Source organism: Sphaerodactylus townsendi, linkage group LG02, assembly GCF_021028975.2.
Source record: "Sphaerodactylus townsendi isolate TG3544 linkage group LG02, MPM_Stown_v2.3, whole genome shotgun sequence".
In the NCBI taxonomy this organism is placed as follows: Eukaryota; Metazoa; Chordata; class Lepidosauria; order Squamata; family Sphaerodactylidae; genus Sphaerodactylus; species Sphaerodactylus townsendi.
Window position 1 is genome coordinate 30,293,245 of NC_059426.1, and position 21,169 is coordinate 30,314,413.

Sequence of the window (21,169 nt, forward strand, 5' to 3'; positions counted from 1 at the left end):
CTGGGATTCTGGAGCCCTATTCTCAACTGTGCCCAGGGCACAGAATCATTAAGACTGCCCCTGAAGCACAGGCACAATGCTTAATAGCAAGCACAGCAGTTGACAAACCAAGAAGGTATAGGGTGTGTCAAAACATTATCAAGCAAGAATTTCCAGCATTCAGTTTTGGGTGAAAACAGGCATATATGCCATCATACATAAATAGCACCATTATAAATATATTGAACTATGTAACATTGGGATTCCATGACTAGATCTTTTGGAGGGGGGGGGGGGCAGAACAACAACTATGGATAGCTAATAGGAAACCAGGCTATGAATGGAAAGAGGAGGTTAATCCCCTCTACCCTTAACCAGATTCTGTGTTTGAAAATGACCTTCCTGTCTACTGTTAGCTCCAAGTGTGGAGTAGGGGACGCAAGAGAAGGATCAATAAGTAAAGGCAGGGATTTTTTGAAGGGTTCACTGCAATCCTACGGACTACTTGGACTATATTAGGTCTACTATTTAAAAAAAAACAACCATGTATTTTAAGATTTTCAAACATTACCAACTAAGTGAAATGCAAACGTAGTATGTGCATATCTACATATCTACATTCTCAAACATCTTCAACTAAATGTCCAATTAAACGAACACAATTAAGAGACAGAGAAGAGACCAAAAACAAAAGGAAAAAGAAAGATGGTTATTCTAGCCAGGGTACAACATTCTGTTTGCATTTATAGCTCATTTTAAATTTGTCTGATTGTGCAGCTGTAGAAAAGGCTGTGATACTAGAGACTGGAATTACGTTTCAGAGCCAAACTCTTACATTGTCTGAACGTGAGCCTTACGTCAATGTTTTCAACTAAATGTGATAATTGTTGTCAACATCATGGCGCCAAGTGCACATGCACAAAGAAACATTGTTTTTGCAAACTATTGCTGTTGATTGTTGTGCATGGGTGTGTGTGTTGAATATAACTTCTGAATATAATCGCAGCCACTGGCAACTTATGGTGACCTCTAAGGGTTTTTAAGGCAAAAGATGTTCATAGGTGGCTTGTTACTGCCCACCTCGGCGTAGTCACTCTAGTTCTTCTAGGTCAGTGGTGGCGAACCTTTGGCACTCCAGATGTTATGGACTACAATTCCCATCAGCCCCTGCCAGCATGGCCAATTGGCCATGCTGGCAGGGGCTCATGGGAATTGTAGTCCATAACATCTGGAGTGCCAAAGGTTCGCCACCACAATTCTAGGTGATCTTCCATACCCAGGTTCGAATCCCTACTCTGCCATGGAAACCTGCTGGGTTTCTCTCAGCTCTGACCTTGGCAAGTTGTCAGTCCCCCGCTCAGACAATAAAACGCTTGTAGGTTTTCAAGGATTTTATTGAAGACATATGAGAGACAGAAGAAGACAGTTCTGGCGAAAAGGCGCCAAGCCGTTGATAATATAGATAGCATAATCCCCACCCCCACATGGGAACAGAAAGAGTCAGAAGTGTCCAGCCTGGAGGCCCATCCCAGCCACGGAACTCCAAGGCCAGCACTGTTGATAGCATTGCACCTGCAAAAGCAGAAGCACTTCCAGACATCTACCTCCCAACAAGAGCATTGTCTGATGCACAAGTATTCTGATGGGAGACCTCCAAGGACTATTAGGGGCATGACACAGAGGAAGGCAATGGCAAACCACTTCTGTCTCTTGCCTTGAAAATCCTATGAGGTTGCCATAGGTTTGCTGCAACTTGATGGTTATATTTGTCTCTGTACACACACACACACACACACACACACACACACACACACACACACACACACACACACACGTAAAGCTTCTTTTCATTGTATGAGCAAAATTTTTAAAAATCGAGCTTATGTTTCCTTTAATTAGTATTACAGTATTAATATTCCTGTTTATCTTTTGTATGCCACATGGATGAAATTCTCATTACTTTTGATCTTAATATTTTTAAAAATATGTAGCTCTGCAGAGACCCTCTTTAAAGGACTGTTTGCTAGCCACTTCTACTATTGCCTTGGGGAACTCGGAAAATATCTGAATTGTTCAAATTCCAAAAATGCACAGAAAACTTGGAAATCTAAGTGTTTCAACACTCCAACTCCACAGATGAAATAAGACGCAAATACAGCATATCCATTCATTTTACGTTGTACCGCAGTCTTAATATAAAATGTAGTAGTCAGCTGGTCTCAGATGCAGTGGATGGATATAATAAGATCCTCATTTACAAAACAGTTTCAAATTGTATTACTCTAAACCAGCGGTTCTCAACCTTCCTAATGCCGCGACCCTTTAATACAGTTCTTCATGTTGTGGTGACCCCCAACCATAACATTATTTGTGTCTCGGTTCCTAAGACCATCGGAAATATGTGTTTTCCAATGGTCTTAGGCGACCCCTGTGAAAGGGTCATTCGACCCCCAAAGGGGTCGCGACCCACAGGTTGAGAACCGCTGCTCTAAACTGATTGTATAGTCTTAGTCTAAAACTTGGTATGCTTAGAATAGGAAATACAAAATATCACACTAGTAAGATGTCACAAAACTTACTATTAACTGGGTCGTGCAATGTGCTCCAACTTTCCTATTCATTGCAGTCTCTATTTTCTGGTACTTATGCCAAGTAAATGTGTGTGCAATGTGCCATCAAGTTGCAGACAACTTATGACCACCCAGTAGGGTTTTCAAGGCAAGAGACTAACAGGGTGGTTTGCTTTTCCCTCTCTGTGCAAAGTGACCCTGATATTCCTTGGTGGTCTCCCATCCAAGAACTAACCAGGGCTGAACCTGCTTAACTTCTGACAAGATCAGGCTAACCTGCCATCCAGGTGAGGGCCTTCAGGAACTAATCTTCCCTATTTTATCTTTGGCAAACATTAAAAAAATTATTTATCATGTCTATACATGCATTCCAGAGAACTTAAGCAAAGTCTCCCACTTAGGAATGTTCATCATTCAGTTTCCCTCCAGATACCCGTAACAAGCATAGAATCATAGAGTTGGAAGAGTCCATAAAGGCCATCAAGTCCAACCCCCTGCCATGCAGGAACAGTCAATTAAGGCACCCCGACAGATGGCCATCTAGCCTCTGTTTAAAAACCTCCAAAGAAGGAGATTCCACTACACTCAGATGAAGTGTATATTCCACTGTTGAACAGCCCTAACTGTCAAGAAGTTCCTCCTAATGTTTAGATGGAATCTCTTTTCATGCACCTTGAACCCATTACTCCTTGTCCCAGTCTCCGGAGCAGCAGAAAACTGACACCCCTTCAACATGACACCCCTTCAAATATTTAAACATGGTTATCATGTCGCCCCTTAACGTTCTCTTTGCCAAACTAATACAGCTCCCTAAGTCTCTCCTCATAGGGCACGGATTCCAGACCTTTTACAATTTTGATCGCCCTCCTCTGGACCCATTCAAGCTTGCCAATATCCACCTTGAAATGTTGTGCCCAGAACTGGACACAGCATTCCAGGTGAGATCTGACCAGTGTAGAATAGTGTGGTACTATTACGTCCCACAATCTAGACACTATAATCCTAATGATGCAGCCCAGAATTCTTTTGGCTTTCTTGGCTGCCACATCATGCTATCGACTCATGTTCAGCTTGTGGTCTACTAAGATTCCCAGATTCCTTTTGCATGTAGTGTTGTCAAGCCAGGTGTCACCCATCCTATATATGTGCATTTCATTTTTTCTGCCTCCCAGAGCTCAGGGCTCCTAGCGCTCCCTCAATGAAAGTAGTGAAAGAGCTTTCTGTTGCTCCATTGCTCTCCGGCAAGGGCATTTTTAAAGACCCATTTATAAGTCACAAAGTCATTGTGTGTGCTGCACAATGACATGAGGCCTCTGAATCAGATTTTAATGAGATTTTTACACCTCCCAGGCTCTCGCATGCACTTTTCTCCGTGTGACAGAGGTGCATCGATGGAAGCAAGCTGCAGACCTCCACTCCATGCTGTTTGCTCTCCCTTAAAATGACTCACAGTTCTGTTGTTGGCCAAGATGCAAAATTTACACGCAGTCATGTAAGTAATGTGGTTTTGCAAGCACGGAGCATCTCATAATGCAAGCTGTTAAAAGGCACCATCATCTCTCCACCCCAGCCCACCCCAGCCCACCCCAGCAGCGAACAATGAAGGCTTCTTTAGAGTACCATTGATGCCAATTCTTTTTCGGAGAAATAAAATGCCATTGGGAAAATGCATGTACTGGGTTGGATTCAATTATTCCTTTCTACTGAGTGAGGAATCTTCCATTGAAAAAAGATTTCCACCAGAGGAATGACTTCTTAGCAGCAGGAAAACTATTCAATCTTAACCATTATTAACAGAAGATAAGGACACTGTGATTTATTAGCCAAGCCTTGGCACTGTAGAGCTACAAGGAATTTGCACATCATTGTAATTCTATTGCCTGTCAGGCAAAGATAATCAGAAACATGTGAACTATACATTCATTCTATTGGACAATTCCATCAATTAGTGGTCATTCTAAGGCAGGGGTCTGCAACCTGCGGCTCTCCAGATGTTCATGGACTACAATTCCCATCAGCCCTTGCCACCATGGCCCATGGTGACAGGGGCTGATGGGAATTGTAGTCCATGAACATCTGGAGAGCCGCAGGTTGCAGACCCCTGTATGGAGATTCAAAGTATACTGGCCACCTTTGACTTCTTATGGAAACCGCAGTGGACATTTCTCTCAATTATCTAGAGGAGGAGAAGGAAGCAGGCTGCTACAGTGTGGTTTCAGCACACAGGGAATGCCACAGTGGGATTCCATCTATCCTCTGGTGTCTAACATCTCTGCATTCCACTGTCATAATAAAACATGAATCAACATGTCTGTGATCCACAGAGAAAGTGTTTTCCTGGCAACAGCTGGTTGAAGGAAAACTTCTTCGGAGCACAGCACTTTCTGAGAGCTGTATTTGCTTATGTACAGAACACCTGTGAAATAAAGGGACGGACCAATGGAAGTATTGGATGCAAGTGACTAAAGTATTCTAAAATGTCCCCTTGACAGCGGGTGCTTTCTCATCTCCCCACCCACCCTTTCACAACCTCCAACAGCAGTAAGTTGTTTTTAGTTGTGACTTGAGTTGCAAGTAGTCACTGAGGCAATGTTAACAAATAACTCTGCTGGATTACAGAAAGTTAAAAGTAGTTCGCTGTGTAAGTACTGGGTCATTACTGACCATGGTGTGATATCACATCACGACCAGTGGTGGGATCCAAAAATTTTAGTAACAGGTTCCCATGGGGGTGGGATTCAAACTGTGGTGTAGTGCCAATGGGGCTGGGTGGGGCACGACGGGGGGGTGGCTGGGCATTCCGGGGGCGGGGCATTTCTGGGTGGGGCTGTGGCAAGGACGCAGCCGCTGCGCCAGTCCTTAAGCGGGAAACGAATGCACGCAGGTGCAGGCTGCCACACACGCCGGTGCACCTCCTGCTAGACTGCTTCAAGTTGAAGGAAGGAAGGAAGGAAGGAAGGAAGGAAGGAAGGAAGGAAGGAAGGAAGGAAGAGGAAGGAACGAACAAAGGAAGGAAGGAAGGAAGGAAGGAAGGAAGGAAGGAAGGAAGGAAGGAAGGAAGGAAGGAAGGAAGGAAGGAAGGAAGGAAGGAAGGAGGGAGGGAGGGAGGGAGGGAGGGAGGGAGGGAGGGAGGGGCGGGGAAGCTCGCTGTGTCCCAAGTGCAACTTGCTGTTGTTGGCATTGCCGCTGCAGAGCTGCAGTACGAGGATGAAAGAGCTGCATGCAGCTCCGGAGCTGCGGGTTGCCGACCCCTGGGCTAGCCTGATCTTCTCAGGCCTCAGAAGCTAAGCAGAGTTGGGCCCTGTTAGTACTTGGCTGGGAGACCACCAGTCTGGGATAGCTACACAGAGGCAGACAATGGCAAACTATACATTGGCCATTTCCACATGGCCACACTGCGGGGGTGCGTTGGCGAAAACGACGCTGACGCACACACCCCCAGGACTGTTCGAATGGACGGTCCCAGTGGGGGCGGGGAAGACAGGCTGCGCCATCCCCCGAACGCCTTACCGTCCCTCCGACCTTCCGACGCAATGCCCAGGCCAGGGGACATGCCCCCCTGCCCTGCGTGACAGCTCTGGGGTCGCAGGGCAGGGGGAGCGTGTCCCCTGGCCTGGGCGACAAACTGGAAGGTCGGAGGGATGGTAAGGCGTTTGGGAAAGGGGGGGGAATGGTGCCTTCCAGCCGCTGCCGTTCGCACAGCAGTGGTTGGAAGCTTCTGCTTCCGAAAAATCTCGCTCAGGGAGCAAGGTTCAGAAACAGCGGCTTCGCGCTGCTGGGGGGTTGCGAGGCCGTGTGAACCCCTCCCCAGGGACGCTGTTTTTAGCGTCCCTGGGACACTGTATTCCACCCGTGCAGAAACAGCCAAAGTCTCATGGAAAGAAAAAACCTCAGTGTTGACTTAATCCACACAGGAAAAATTATGAAATTGGAAAGTTTGAGTTTTGGAAAAAAAAAAGATGGGTGGAGAAGAATCCCTAGGTGACCCCAAGCAGAATGCAGTTAATACTGCTATGATTGTCCAAGGGATTCCAGAGATACAGGTGCCCATTTTGGAAAAAATGAGGGGAGGATGTCTGAATTTTACAAACAAAAAAAATCAGTGGGGGAGACTCCTCAGGGGCCACTGAGCAGAATGCAGTTAAAACCACTGTGATAGCCCAAGGGATTCCAGAGATAGAGGTGGTTTTATCCATGGCGGCCATTTTAATATCTGGACTTTTTTTTCTACAGCGGAGGCACACTGCTTTCACTTCCTTCAAACACAGTGTCCTTCAAACACTGCAGAATTGCATTTTTATCTTTTGGTGGGACAGAGTACACCACTGAACATCTCTTGCCTTGAAAAGCTTACAGGTTTGTTGTGAGTTGGTTGACACTTGACAGCACTTTGCACTACTGAAAAAAAGAGTTACCTGTGATTACAGAGCATATAAATGAAATGTTCCTGTATTCTGAAGATAGTTTTACATAGGACTGCATTCAACTATTATACAGCCCAATCCAGATGGGGAGGTGGGGCGGAATGGCCATAGGAGGTGGCACAGACCAATGCATTTTCCCCCCAGGCTGATGTAATTGGCACTTATGCTGGCTAAGAAGGCAAATAGGGAGGCGGGTGGGCACCACAGACCCACATCCAATCACGGCTTCTGGAGTTGCATCAGCCTAACTTGTAGGCCAACACAACTGGGGGCATTCTGGGGGTGTGCCTGGAGGCAGAGCTGATGTTAATAGTAGGCTCCCACTGGGCTTTGGCCCCAGGAACACCTGCGGTGGAGAAGATGCGCTACAATTTTCCCTATGGAGAACTTCCGGGCAGCTGGGGAGGTTTTTTGTTTCTTCTGCCTCTCTGCGCCACCAGAAAGCCCAGAGGTAGCGTGGTGCCTGATACCAGTGCCTCCCCAGCTGCCTTTCAGACCAGGATAGCAGTGTTTTCTACTCATTAACAGTTTTAAAACTGTGATTTTAATTCATGTCCTTTATCAAAGACGTAGGTAAGAGGTTTTTTTTCATGGGTTCAACCCCCCCATCACATGTCTGGTTTGCTTGAGTGCCCCCCCGCAGGGTGGGACTCTGCCCCTCCAACCCCTGCCTGGAGACAGGGCTCCACGCCCCCACCCCATGAACCCACTCCATAAAAAATCTATACCTACGTCACTGCCTTTTATGGGTTTTTTAAAATTGTTCTACATTCTGCTTATATTGTAAGCAACCTTGAATTCCACAAGGGTGAAAGGTGACCAGCATATATTTTAAATAAATAAATGAACAAATAAATGAATGAATGAATGAAAGCAACCAATATAAACCCATTTTGAGTTTTCCCCAGAATAAGGGTGAGGATTTAGTTTCATAGCCTGTTAAAACAGTGGAAGTTCATCACTTCAATGAGCTACAGCACTGAATGATGGAAGTAAAAAACACACAACAACTCTGGATGATCTAGATACCTTTCAAAATGAGTTTCTTAGTTCCCTTTGATCCTCAAGGTACTTCAGCAGCTCCAGAGAGTTAAGGTTGGCCTCCCATCCATTAATGGCACTGATAAATTTGCGCTCATATACTGGAACTAAACCTTCATCAAACAAATTTCCTTGAAAAGTATGCTTGAAAAGCATTTTAAAAGATGATGCATGTGGAAATCTGTTATTTGTTTATGCAATATCTATGCATAATGTAACAAATTTACAACCAGTGCTGTAAAGGAGGACAATCAGAAATAAAACTGCTTGCAATGGCTCATATCAGTTTACAGATTACTCAGAATTTCTGCTTTTCTGTGTAATATGTGAAGAATGATCATTCTAAAGAAATGTGCTACCAAAGAGTTAACATTTTATCTGGCCCTGAAAATACCTGTTCTAAGATTAAAGTTTCAGAACTTGGCTTTAGCTTACTTAGATGGAAAATACTCTAAAAATTCCAGCAGATCAATGTTTTTATATTTATGACCAGAGGAAATTTTACATCATATATATAATGCCAGGTTTTTGAGAGATATTGATTGAGGTATACAGATAAGATCTTAGTTTTGTTCTGTGATCTGGATAAATACATTACTTATAGGTTTTTCTCTGATGATGCCAGAGGGGAGGAGAGAAGAGACACGTCCCCAAAGATCTCACCACCCCAATTCCTGATTACTGATTCAGGTTGCAGTTGTAAAAACAAACCTACCCTATACCTCCAGATAAATTATATGTGAAAACTTGTATTCAAGCGAGATAAAGAACTAGATGTTAATTGCTTTGCCAATACACTCTGTACCTGCTTTAAATTAAAAAGTGGAACAGCTGCTTATCTAAATTAATTTCAAAATTTACACATCCAAAAATGGGGGGGGGGGGATTCCACCCACCTCCCATGTTGCATTTAGCAGAGTAATATTATGCTGCTCTTCTCCCAGCAAATAAAAGACTATCAAAGTCTGCAGACCTGATGTCTTTCATCTGAACAGCTCTTTTGGCATTAAATGTATGACTGCAAAAGATGGCACCCTTTTTGTTGGGGGACTTCTCTGGCAAACTTTGAAATGAACTGATATGGTGGACAGTGTACTATCTTCAACTTATTTGAATATAAAGGGTGTGTGTACTGCTCCTGAGTAAGACAACCTTTTTTAAAAAATGTTGTGCTTCTGGTCAGAGGTGTACATTTGTTTGTCCCATGGGGTGATTTGGGCGTCTGGAGGATTTAAACTTTCTCTCCTTTCTATGTCTCCAGAAGCCCCCATGGAGGTGGAGCAGCATTGCCTTTGCGGTGCCATCTCCAGCCACTTCCATGCACCCCCCCCCTCAAAAAATCTGGATTGCACTGTAAAGAATTAAGAATCTGCTCCCTGCTTAAACCCCCAACGCACAAGTTGTAGGCTTGCATGAAGTTTTCTTCCTAAGAAACCTCACATATTTACAATTAAAAGTTACAAGCCAAACTCCTGATGCTGGAAGGCTAGGTACTGATATTTTTCATGGGCTAGACCAGTGGTGGGATTCAAACAATTTAACAACTGGTTCCGGTGGTTGGATTTAAATAATTTAACACATGACTATAGACAGTAAACAATCAAAGGGAACAAAGGCCAGGCTACTTCTATTCAGATGACCTCACCTATTGACCTTGCTATCTTCATTGTTACTCACATGCTAATGGGTGGATCCCACTCAACACATGTAAATCTAGCTTGCTAATTGCACCCTTTACTTGTTAACAGACAATGGTTCTTTTCCCCACCCTGGATACCCCAACAGGTATGTATACTCCACTTGCTTTCCTACTATCAGATCCTCTGAAGATGCCAGCCACAGATGCAGGCGAAACGTCAGGAGAGAATGCTGCTAGAACACGGCCATACAGCCCAGGAACCACACAGCACCCCAGTGATTCCGGCCGTGAAAGCCTTCAACAATAAATTTAACAACTGGTTGTTTACAAGCACCATTTTAACGACTGGTTCTGCCGAAGTGGTGCGAACCTGTTGAATCTCCCCTCTGGGTTAGACTGTTGGCACAATGTCTATCTAAATTCCATTTTGGTAATTCTTGTTAACTTTGGTGGATTCTGCACAGCATATATATAACGGATTGCAGTCATTATAAAGGAACCTGTTTTCCTTTTTCCTGTTCGCATGTGTACCTTTAACCCATTCAGGCAGCAATTGGAACCCACGGAAACAATCCAGGTTGCTTTCGTGCCTTCGCATGGAGATACTTCTTTAAAAAATAAAAGTTCCTGCAACACATGCGTAGCTGCACAGGCATACAGAAGTGAACCCCCACAGCCATGCCCATTGTCCCACAATCCAATCGGCTGCGCCTGTGTAGTTGCACATGTGCAATACCCAAAAGGAAAAGGGACCTCCCTGCAACAGCCAGGCAATAATGAATGTGCTGCTGTAAATCTATATGGCAGTCATATTCGCTGCCATGGGGGGGGGGGAACATGCTTGGGGGACTCTGTACACTGTTGGGCTCTCAGAGAATCTGTCCACAATGTGCTGAACAACCTGCACAGAGTGCCGGGTGGATTCTCCCTGCCAGAAAACAGCATGGAATCTAAAGTGAATAAGGGGGAAGGAAGGAAATAAAGTGTCTCCTGCCTGTTGTGTTTCCGTGGGAGCGCCTCCAACCCAGGATTGTGCAAAAGGACTGCTGGTTTAGCGATTTTTGAAAATCCCGGGTTGAGGGGAAGAAAATGGGTCAAACTCATATTGGCAACAGGACCTATGTGAATCCTCCCCCACCCCCCGCCCCCCACCAAACATCCTACACCCATTACATTTGGCCTGCAGAGAATCCACATTCGTCAAGAATGCAGTCCATCCTGCTACCAAATACATTAGGATACATATATGGAAAAACTGTCTTATAAAACTTCTAACTTGAGACTCAGAAGACTGAAAAATTGGAGAGACATAACGTACTAACTACATGGCTTACAGTGCCATTTTATGCTTTATGCATCTTCCAAATTCATTTTAAAATAAACAGAAATCTGGGATAGTAGTTTACATGAAGTTGTTACATTTGCTGGCTTTCAAAAAATATAAAGAGAAACTAGTGTACAAACTGAAGACTGAGAAACAAATACAAACCTCCCCTTCTCTTATCTGTAATCATGAAAGAGTTATGATTAAAGGATAGTTCTAGAGCAGCGATTCCCAACCAGGGTTCCGTGGTACCCTGGAGTGCCGTGAGCATGTCCCAGGGGTACCGCAGCAATGCTACCACCCCCCTCACTTTTGTGGTGTCTCCCACTGGTGCTAGCAAGGACATGGAGCTGGCCCAGGGGGCAGGGCCTGCTGCAAGGTCAGCAGCCATTTCCCTCCCCCTGCCCCCAACCCCCCAGTACTTCCCTTTACCCTGTGAAGGGAACGTGGGGTGGTGGTGGCAAGCAGGGGTACTGGGAGGGGAAGGTGGGGGATATGGCAGGGGTACTGTGAGACATGAGAAGTGAGGTCAAGGGTACCGTGACGTTGAAAAGGTTGGGAAACACTGTTCTAGAGTGTAGTCACAGAATCATAGAGTTGGAAGAGACCTCAAGGGCCATCAAATCCAACCCCCTGCAATGCAGGAACACATAATCAAAGCACTCCTGACAGATGGCCATCCATGACAGTCTGAGGCAGTGCATTCCACTGTCGAACAGCCCTTACTGTCAGGAAGTTTTTCCTGATATTTAGGTGGAATCTCTTTTCCTTCACCTGGTCCTAGTCTTTGGAGCCACAGAAAACAAGCTTGCTCCCTCACCAACATGACATCCCTTCAAATACCTAAACATGGCTAGTCTTGTTGGTCTGCAGTAGAACAGTTAAATCCAGTCCAGTAGCACCTTAGAGATCAGGAAGATTTTCCGGGTATAAGCTTTTGAGAGTCAAATCTCCCATCAAGCCTGACTAAGGGAGCTTTCTTTCTCAAAAACGTATACCCTGAAACTCTTCCTGGTCTCTAAGGTGCTACCGGCCTTGAATTTAAATGATTAAAGGAAGCTCAGATCTAAGGTGATTTGACAGACAAAGGGAGCACAGAGGAGAAGCCGTTCTTCAGTTTTAGTCATTCCAGCTGAAATACGCAGAGCTTAAGCAAGCTATGAGAGGGAAGTGAAAAGAAATTAATTGGGGGAAGGAGTTTTCAATATTTCAGCACAGGGCGGCAACCACTGCAGGAGACATATGGTGTTCTTTTTGGAGTACTTCCAGCGGTGGCTAAGCATTCTAAGAAAAGCTGTCAGAGGGATTCAAAGAGGATACTTAAGGAAAACTTTGAGCAATAATAACAGCACAGCAAGGTGGAGTATGATAAAAAGCTTAGCCATCAACAAAGAAGCGGGAAAGAAAAAGAACTACTAAGGCAAAGCTCTGTGTCAGGGATAGAAAATGAAAGAGACAGAAAAACCAAATGCTCTAGAGACTGGAGTCAGAAACAAATGGCTAGATCCTTCATTTTTAATGTGGAAAAGGGAACTGCTCCTTTGCTAGGGCTGTGTGCTTTTACTGTATTTTTCCTCTCAAATATTCTGAATCTATTTGTTTTTCGTATAAAACTAATTTATTTTAAATTTGTAATAGTTATAGTAATAAATCAATTTTTGATGTACCTAATGTATTCTGGGGGAGGGGGGAAGCTCCTGCCTCTCCACAGGTTCAGCTACACGTCACCTGGATATTTACAGGACTGATTCCAATTTACTGAAATGTAGACAAGAACTACAAACAGAATGAGATTGCTCAAGGGATTTTTGCTGTCTTCGTTTCACAACAGCTCCTGGTGCTCCCTAAGAAGTAATTCTTAGGTTCAAATGGGGAGGGTGGGGGGGAGATGAGGCCTGAAGAAAGTAGCTGCAAAAATTGTGAGTTAGGGAAGGGATTGTGCAACAGTTCAGCAGTAATTTTTGTTGATTCTCACCTCCTGGCTGCATCGTCTACCCCACCCCACACCCCTTCCACACCTCAGTCACCCTGAGGAGTTCCCAACACACAAGAGTGATTTTTTGGAGGGGAATCTGAGGGGAGGGGCTGCAATGGAAATTCAGCAAAAAGCTCTTCCAGGTCAGCAATCCCCATTCTGTTCACAGTTCTTTAGGATCCAGCCCTGCAGAAATATACTTACTAGGAATATTATAATCCCTGACCCACCCTTTGGGGTCACAGAATTTTCAACCTAAGGATGAAGACAAAATGTCAGTCTAAATGTATGTGAGAGAAGTGGTTTGGACACACATCATCTGCCCAAAAAACAATAGCCAATTCTTCATTCGATCTCATCCTGCCCTAATATCACCCCATCCTACATGTCTTTTGTCTGGGCAGACCCCCCCCCCCCGACTGCCAGAACTGCCTTTTTGGTGGTCACAGGGGACCCCCTCCTCCCTTTCACACCAGCAGAAAAACTGATTGGATCCTGAAGGGCAGCAGATGAATATGAAAACCAGTTCTACCCACACTACAAATACATGTTTGTTTTCACTGGCAGAGCTGGAAGCGCCCTAATCTAATCAACGATCTAAAAAAAACCCCAACCATCCCAACAGTCCCCCCACCTCCAACCATGTAATTCAAGCCACAGTGTGCCATAAGCCATTGGCAGGTGCACAGCAGAAAGATGATTAGGGAGCAAATTACTCAGTGCTGACTCCCTCAAGTGAACCGAGGCAAAGGCTGTAGCAAACAGAGCAGCTCCCTCCGTTCACCAAATCTGACCTCTGGAACTATTTCTACCAGATTCCACAAACAATTATGATCTCTCTCAACCAGTGTGTGAGCAAGACACAATTGCCAGGTTATTATCTGCATCCTCACCCGACTCGGTGTACTACAATTGTCTTTACCTGGAATTCCAAAAAATTGAAGGTTGTTAGGGGCTGGCAATTTTGGGAATTCTCCCCACCCACGAAGGATGTCCTTTTTACCCCTGTGATGTGTCTGAGAGCCCACTGACCTCAAAGAACAAAGTTTTTCTGCGGGGAGGGGGGCTTGATGAGCTGCAGCTGGAGGAGGATGTGGTCCGCTCTGCAAGCTGTGTTGGCATCCCAGCTCCTTACTCCAAATTGGATCCAGAATACATCTATTTCCCCTTCATCCGCAAAATGAAGGAATGGAGGAGCAGCAGTGGCATAGTGGTTAAGAGCAGATACACCCTAATCTGGAGAACTGGGTTTGATTCCCTGCTCTGCCACTTGAGCTGTAAAGGCTCATCTGGGGAACTAGATTAGTTTGTGCACTCCAACATATGCCAGCTGGGTGACCTTGGGCGAGTCACCACTCTTTGGAGCTCTCTCAGCCCCACCCACCTCATAGGGTGTTTGTTGGAGGGGGAGGGAAAGGAGATTGTGAGCCCCTTCGAGTCTTCTTACAGGAGAGAAAGGTGTGTTGGGGGGGGGGGGAATCCAAACCTTCTTTCCATTGCAGATCTCCCTCATGTCACTCTTCAGGATCCCCTTCCCCCCAGCAGCACCATTTTGTGTCGAAGAATGGGCTGCATTTCCATTCTGACACTGGAAAATGTAGCCTGGTCCCAACTCCCCTGATTTTTATACAGAAATGGGAAGCCATGTGAAAGGTATGAACAGTGTCTTTATTTTTCTGCAGCACCAGAAAACCCACGACATCAGGAAATGCAGATGATTCTGGGAATGAAGGGAACCCTCTTTGGCAGTCCACAAGTTGTTAGGATGTGTGAATCTGAGATGGAAGCTAGCAAATCTAATTCAGATCATTTCATATAAAGTGTACTTGTATCCTGTTTTGCTTCCTCGTCTTTGAATCTTTCTCTGCACTGTAGGGATGCACTGCTGACCCAGCAGCACCGTAAGTAGAGCGCTGGCACACCGGCGCTCCTACGGTCTTCTGGTCGCACCGCGCCCCCACCCCTCGTCCCCCGATGAGTCGCGTGTTCGTGAAATTACCTTGATGTCAACCACCGGGTGTCCAGGACAAATCAATGGTCGGTGTCGTCTGGTCATGGATTAGGGCAGATGGTCGATGGGTCCGCAGGTATCGGTTAATTATCCAGATGAGATCATGCATCACGCTGTTGATCTCTCCAGTCTCACGCTCTCCCGGCTCTCCCAGAATTCCCCCCGTTCCGCCCTTCTACACGCCCCCGTTAGAGAATCATAGCCAAAGGTGCCGGGAACCTTCAACTGCGGCGGAAGTGGCTAGGAACCTTACGGACACCAGCTCCCGCTGCTGGCACTCTCCCGCAGATGTTATCACGGCGTCTGCGTCTGCGTTCTAGCGGCTGACCGCCAGCGGTCACGACTACACTGCCGCGAGGAGGAGCGGGACAGAGCTATCCTCCTCCGGCCGGATCATCAGTATGGCAGTCTGCAATGAAAACCGCAGCCTGGCACCAAACTTGTTTCACAGGCCACAGCTCATGTGCATTGTTTGTTATTTATCTCTTAAGGTCTTTTGTGCTCTTACTGTGGGTGGCAGTGGGTTTTCCCTGCAGTTTTCTGTTCCAAAGGGAAGTCTCCTGCTGCGAAGCATCCCTAGACAAGATGAGCTGATCTGCCATTCTGTCCACCCACAGCTGCTTTGCCTGCTTCCTCACAGTTCCCTTTTAGCACCCTTTTCCCTCCCATTTTTGGTCTAGCATTATTTTGCTGGATTAAAGAAAGCTAGATAGATCTTCACTGCTGATGCAAAAAATATATATTTTCAGATCACTCTAAGTGTAATAGTGTGCCTGCCTGCTGCTTCCTTGTGTCTACTGCCTGCCACCTTTTAAAATATGTTTGCTGACTTTTTGCTTTTGCAGACTTCAGGGTTACTTCACGGGCATGGTCCTTTGCTCCATCAATAGACTTTTAGACTTGAAAAAAAAAGATATAAGAAGAGTCCTTCTGATAAATCTCAAATTGTGAAACCAAGGTGGGGAAGAGTGAGAAAACCAGAAGAGAGAGTAATGCACTCTATCTCCTTCTCTTTCCCTGTGAAGGCAGCCAAAAGAGATGCACTTTCCCTACTTTCAGAAACTGCAGGGATTCTCTCATCTGTGGCGTGGTGAGTTCAGGAGTGGGGAAAAGATGGACGCAATTGAGAATCTGACCCCAAGGGAATGTATGCTCACTGAGGAGCAGACCACAAGTGCACAAATGGCTTTGTTCTTCACAACATGTTGAAGTATTACAGAGTGCTTGTCTCCCTTTGTTCCAAAAGCCAGCTATTTTCTAGGTACAGCTAAACAATCAATGCAGATTGGTTTTGTAACTACTGGTGAAGAAGCTGGGAGAAGTTTCTGTTAGAGATTCTCCAATTTTCTATCTCATAATTAGCAGTTCCCTGAATTACTTTCTTTCAAATCAGTTTATGCCTGCAATTATAGCTGTATCACTTCCAGTGTTGACTAGGAGGAGGTCCTAAATGCAAGGACAGGGGTAGAGGATGCCTGGGAAATTGTTCGTGACCCTCCTGCCACAAACAAAACATGCAGGCATGTGCAAAGCCTCTGATAATAGACTGAAAAGTTCACAAAATGAAAAGCTATAGGCATTTTGCATCCAGCACTTTTTTAAAGTATAAAAGGTCAAGTGTTTAAAAGGTCAAGTATTCGCCAATCATTCTATTGCACATGTGATGTTCTTATATATTTCCCAATAAATGGGGTAAAGGACCTTACTGCTGGCCCAATGCATTTGGACACATAAATGTGCATTACGTGGAGTCAGACTGGTCTATTATAGCCAGTATTGTCTGCTTTGACTGGCAACAGATCTCTCAGAGTTTTTCCCAGCTTCTGCCAACTGACCCTTTTGAGTAGAAATGCTGGGGACTGAAGCTAGGACCAGGGATGTAGGTAAGGGGGGATTCACGGGTTCAAACCCCCTAATTACATGTCCAAATCAAATTGTCTCCAGGTGGCCCCCTTGTGGGTGGGGCGGGACTCCACCCCCTGCCTGGAGGCGGGGGTCTGCCCCACTCCGCTTGCTGTCCCCCTCTCCAGCCTACATTGCTGCCATCTTTTGCAGTTGTTTGGTACTGAAGTCCATGATTAAACTCAGCATGACTTTTGTTATAAGCCTGCATAGGGGGGGTCCTGCATAGCCTGACTGAAATTATAATTTCTTGTATACCCCTGTTGGCTGTATTTATTTTAAAAACAAGTTGCTGTATCTGCCACTTTATTTTTGGCTTGAGCACTGTGCCAACTACAAACTACACGCCAGGCGTTGAGAGCAATTCAGACTTGCCGGGGTGTGAAAGCATTTGAATTTCCAGCCGAAGCACTGTGCTTTCAAAAGCACTGGAACAGGCTATTACTCTTCAACAGGTTTATTTCTTTAAAACTTGCTCATTTAAGAGTGATTGATAATCGCTGCCTCTCTTAAGTGCTTCAAATGCATTACCAAGAGAGTCCTGCATCTAGGGGGATGCATGCCTCTTCTTCTTTACCTACTTGTTTCCTTCATAGATCAAGTCAATGGACTAGTTATTTCTTCATCAAAACAAAATTTTAATTAGGGCTCCTTTTGACACAGGATTTATTACAAAGCTTCTTTGACTCTGCTTACAATGGACTGCATTATTACCCCCATTTAGAGAAGCTGAATTCCGACACTCTCCCTGTCAAGATGAGCAATATTTTATTCTGATAATAAATCTACTGACTCCATTGGACGACTCAGAATGTAAGGTATTATTCAATGTGAAAAGAAACCCAGAAGTATTAATAGATGCATCCCTTACCCAGGCTTGTAGGTAATAGCGCCGTTTGGCAGATTTATGGCTTAATGTGGAATCCTTTTAGAGCATTCCACTGTAATGCACACATTCTTAAGTGCCCTCCCATTCCAAGAATCCAAGTTTCAAGCCTACTGAAAATGAACAGAGAATGAATTTGCCCACCACGGATGTTTATGGAAGACTTGCGCTTTTGCAGTGGGAAGTACCAGATAGATTGAATTTGAGTTGCAACCCTCTGTGTATTCACCTGGGAGTCAAGCTGTATTGAACAATGGTATTTACTTTTGCATAAACATGAACAGGCTTCTTGGAAGCCTGTCTGGGTGGAGTTAACACTCCATTCCCCCACTCTACCCTTTAGTGGGCTTTACTTGTTCACGCACATAAACAGATATACCATATATACTCGCATAAAGTCGACTTTTTCAGCACATTTTTTGTGCTAAACCCCCCCCCCCCCCCCGACTTATACGCAAGTCAGGTGTATTTTTAAAAATATTTTAGGGTTTTAATTTGTCGGCCACCAGGGGGCACAGTTTTTAGGCTAGCAGCACCAAAATTTCAGGGATTTTTCAAGAAACTCTCCTGATGATACCACCGAAGTTTGGTAAAGTTTGGTTCAGGGGGTCCAAAGTTATGGACCCCCAAAAGTGGTGCCCCATCTCCCATTGTTTCCAATGGGGGCTAATAGTAGATGGGGCTACATTTTGAGGGTCCATAACTTTGGACCCCCTGAACCAAACTTCACCAAACCTGGGTGGTATCATCAGGAGGGTCTTCTAAAGTTACTCTGAAATGTTGGTACTGCTAACATAAACATTCCTCCTCTGACCAAAAATCCAGTTTTGAAGGATTTTAACTCTTGTGTTTTAGCTTGGTTGCTGGTTGAGCTAAGGTTTTTGTACTTTTAAAGTTATTGTTGATACCATATTGTTTTTGTTGAACCTCTTTTCCACTTACAGAGCTAGTTTACTGCTTTTCTTTGAAATAAATATTCAAAAACATTTAACCTACTGATGCCTCAATTAATGTAATTTTATTGGCATCTATTTTTATGTTTGAAATTTACCAGTAGCTGCTGCATTTCCCACCCTTGACTTATACACGAGTCAATAAGTTTTCCCAGTTTTTTTGTGGTAAAATTAGGTGCCCCGACTTATTTGCGGGTCAACTTATACACGAGTATATACGGTAGGTAGCCACCATACAGACTGAAAAATAGTTACTATTTTTAGGAGAGTTTTTTTAAGAGTCACATTAGATTGGTTCCAAACAGCCAATATTAAATCAATGAAGTTTGTTTAGTATTCTCACAATGCAGCACTTGGTCTATGGCTTCTCTGTATAGGATGGAAGACCCAAAATGCAAAGTCTGTTGGAGGAAACCACAACAGCATGCCTCTCTTGTACTACCAAAAATATGGCTTAAACATACAGCGATATAGAGTAGTCCTAATTGGATGGTCTAAGCTAGCCCGATGTTGTCAGATCTCGGACTCTAAGCAGGGTCGGTACTTGAATCAGGACCACCAAGGAAGACTCTGCAGAGGAAGGCAGTGCCAGACCGCCTCTGTTTCTCACCTGCCTTGAAAGTCCCTTTTTGAAGTTGTCATAAGTGAATTGATGGTATAGGCATATGCACATATACATTTGTTAGCGTTAGGCAGAGGTTTTGAAATATTTTATTAGGCTTTGTCCCTTGGGTAACAGGAAAAGATTGACAGAGTAACTGGACCTACTCATTTTCAAGTTCAATGGGATTTGCTCTCTGATAAGAGTGCATTGGAAATCCCTAAAGAACTTTTGGTACGCTGCCCACCTTTGAAGGGAATGTAATCCATGGAAGTAGAGATCTATCAGTGGCCATAAGTAATAGCAGCCACATGGGACCTCTGTGTTTGGAGGCAGTGTTGCTCTGAGTACTAGTTGATAGGGAGAAAAATAGGATCTTTGGTTTTTGTGCTTGTGGGCCTTTTAGTACACCTGGTATGGGGAAACAGATGAACTATTGCTTTGCTCCAGCAGGGTTCTTCTTCTAAGATGCTGCAAAGAAGTAGGATTTTTCACAAAGACATTCTGAACATTACAGGCCAGGCCTTTTTTATATATATTAGAACATGCCTTCAGAGGTGTAGCAAGGGAGGAAAGCGCCCAGTGCACCAATGCATCTTCCACCCCTCCACGCCCCCCCCACACCCCTGGAACGCCCTCACCACACCCCCACAGGGGTACACGCCCGGTGCATCGTGCACCCCCGTCCCCTTGGAGCTACGCCTCTGTATGCCTTACCTTGAATTTTCTGCAATCTCAGTGAACAAGAGAACTGGTGGCCTTCAACAGCATGGGCCTGGCTGAGGGGCTGCAAATCCTTTGTTTGGGCCGAATCCCGTGAAACAACCAGAGATGCTGAAGTATCATCCATGTCCTTCTAAAAACAATAAGAACAAAAACTCAGGAATATTGCTTTAGGAACAAAAGTCAATCAGTATGCAATACAAGCAAAGAAGTTTCATTTCATTTCATAAACTTTATTGGCATAAGAAGCAACAGAACAATAATACTGGTAGGAAGGTTAAGATCGTATTGAAATAACAATATACAGAAATTTTGCTACAGCCTCCAACGTTGCATTGTTCTCATTATTAAGGAGAAATACAGTTTTTGTGCGTCGCTTGCCTCTACTTGGTCTACCAACAAGGGGGCTAGGTACTTGGCTCTGATAGACGCATACAAGGGACACTGTAATAAGACATGCCAAACAGTCTCTTCACAAGTGAGATCACAAATACATTTCCTCTTGTGGTGCGGGAGCCCCAATCTTCTTCCTTGTCAAAGAGCAGAAGGTAGAACATTGCAACAAGCTAGTGATATAGCCCGTCGCCATTTAGGCTCTATTAACAGTGGCAGATATCCTGCCATATTTGAATTATTCAATGGGATACCCAAAAGGGAGGGAGAACAAAATTTATTGGCCTCGTTTAACAATTCCCTATAATCCAAATCAAGGAGTCTTTTTTTGATTGTGGCAAATGCCTCCCTTTCAGTAAGCATCGTCTGGTGGATCTTCAGCAAAGAAGTGTGATTTTTGCAAAAATAAGCATTGAAATTTTGGTACAGCTCCATGCACATGTCCAATATTAAAAAAGAACAATTCAGGATTTGATCCAGTAAGCTTCTATGACTTCTATGAAGTCCTGCAAAACTCTGCACAAGGCACCTTGCCTCTACTCAACTGACTTGAGTCATAAGTGTTGCTAGAGTTTTTGCCCTTGTAGCCCAAACATTTGCTTCAGTTTCCCAGTGCCACCCACTCCCTTCACAACCTGGGTTCACATAAAGGCAAATAAGAATGGCACACACAGTATGCTGATTTCCTCTCAAAGTTAATTTGTATCTTTAGAAGAAGAAGGAAGAAAAAAAAAGCTATAGGAAGGTA

At 44.6% G+C, this 21,169-nt stretch overlaps 1 protein-coding gene across 7 annotated transcripts in view; it reads right to left on the reverse strand.

Annotated features, from left to right (window-relative positions):
- The window catches only part of MYO3B (myosin IIIB), a 349,141-nt gene that overhangs the window by 66,022 nt on the left and 261,950 nt on the right, over positions 1-21,169 (reverse strand). For all 7 annotated transcript variants that reach the window (XM_048486352.1, XM_048486350.1, XM_048486349.1 and 4 more), the window contains one exon: positions 20,023-20,161. In XM_048486352.1, coding sequence (XP_048342309.1) covers positions 20,023-20,161 — 139 coding nt within the window. The remainder of the gene's footprint in view (positions 1-20,022; positions 20,162-21,169) is intronic.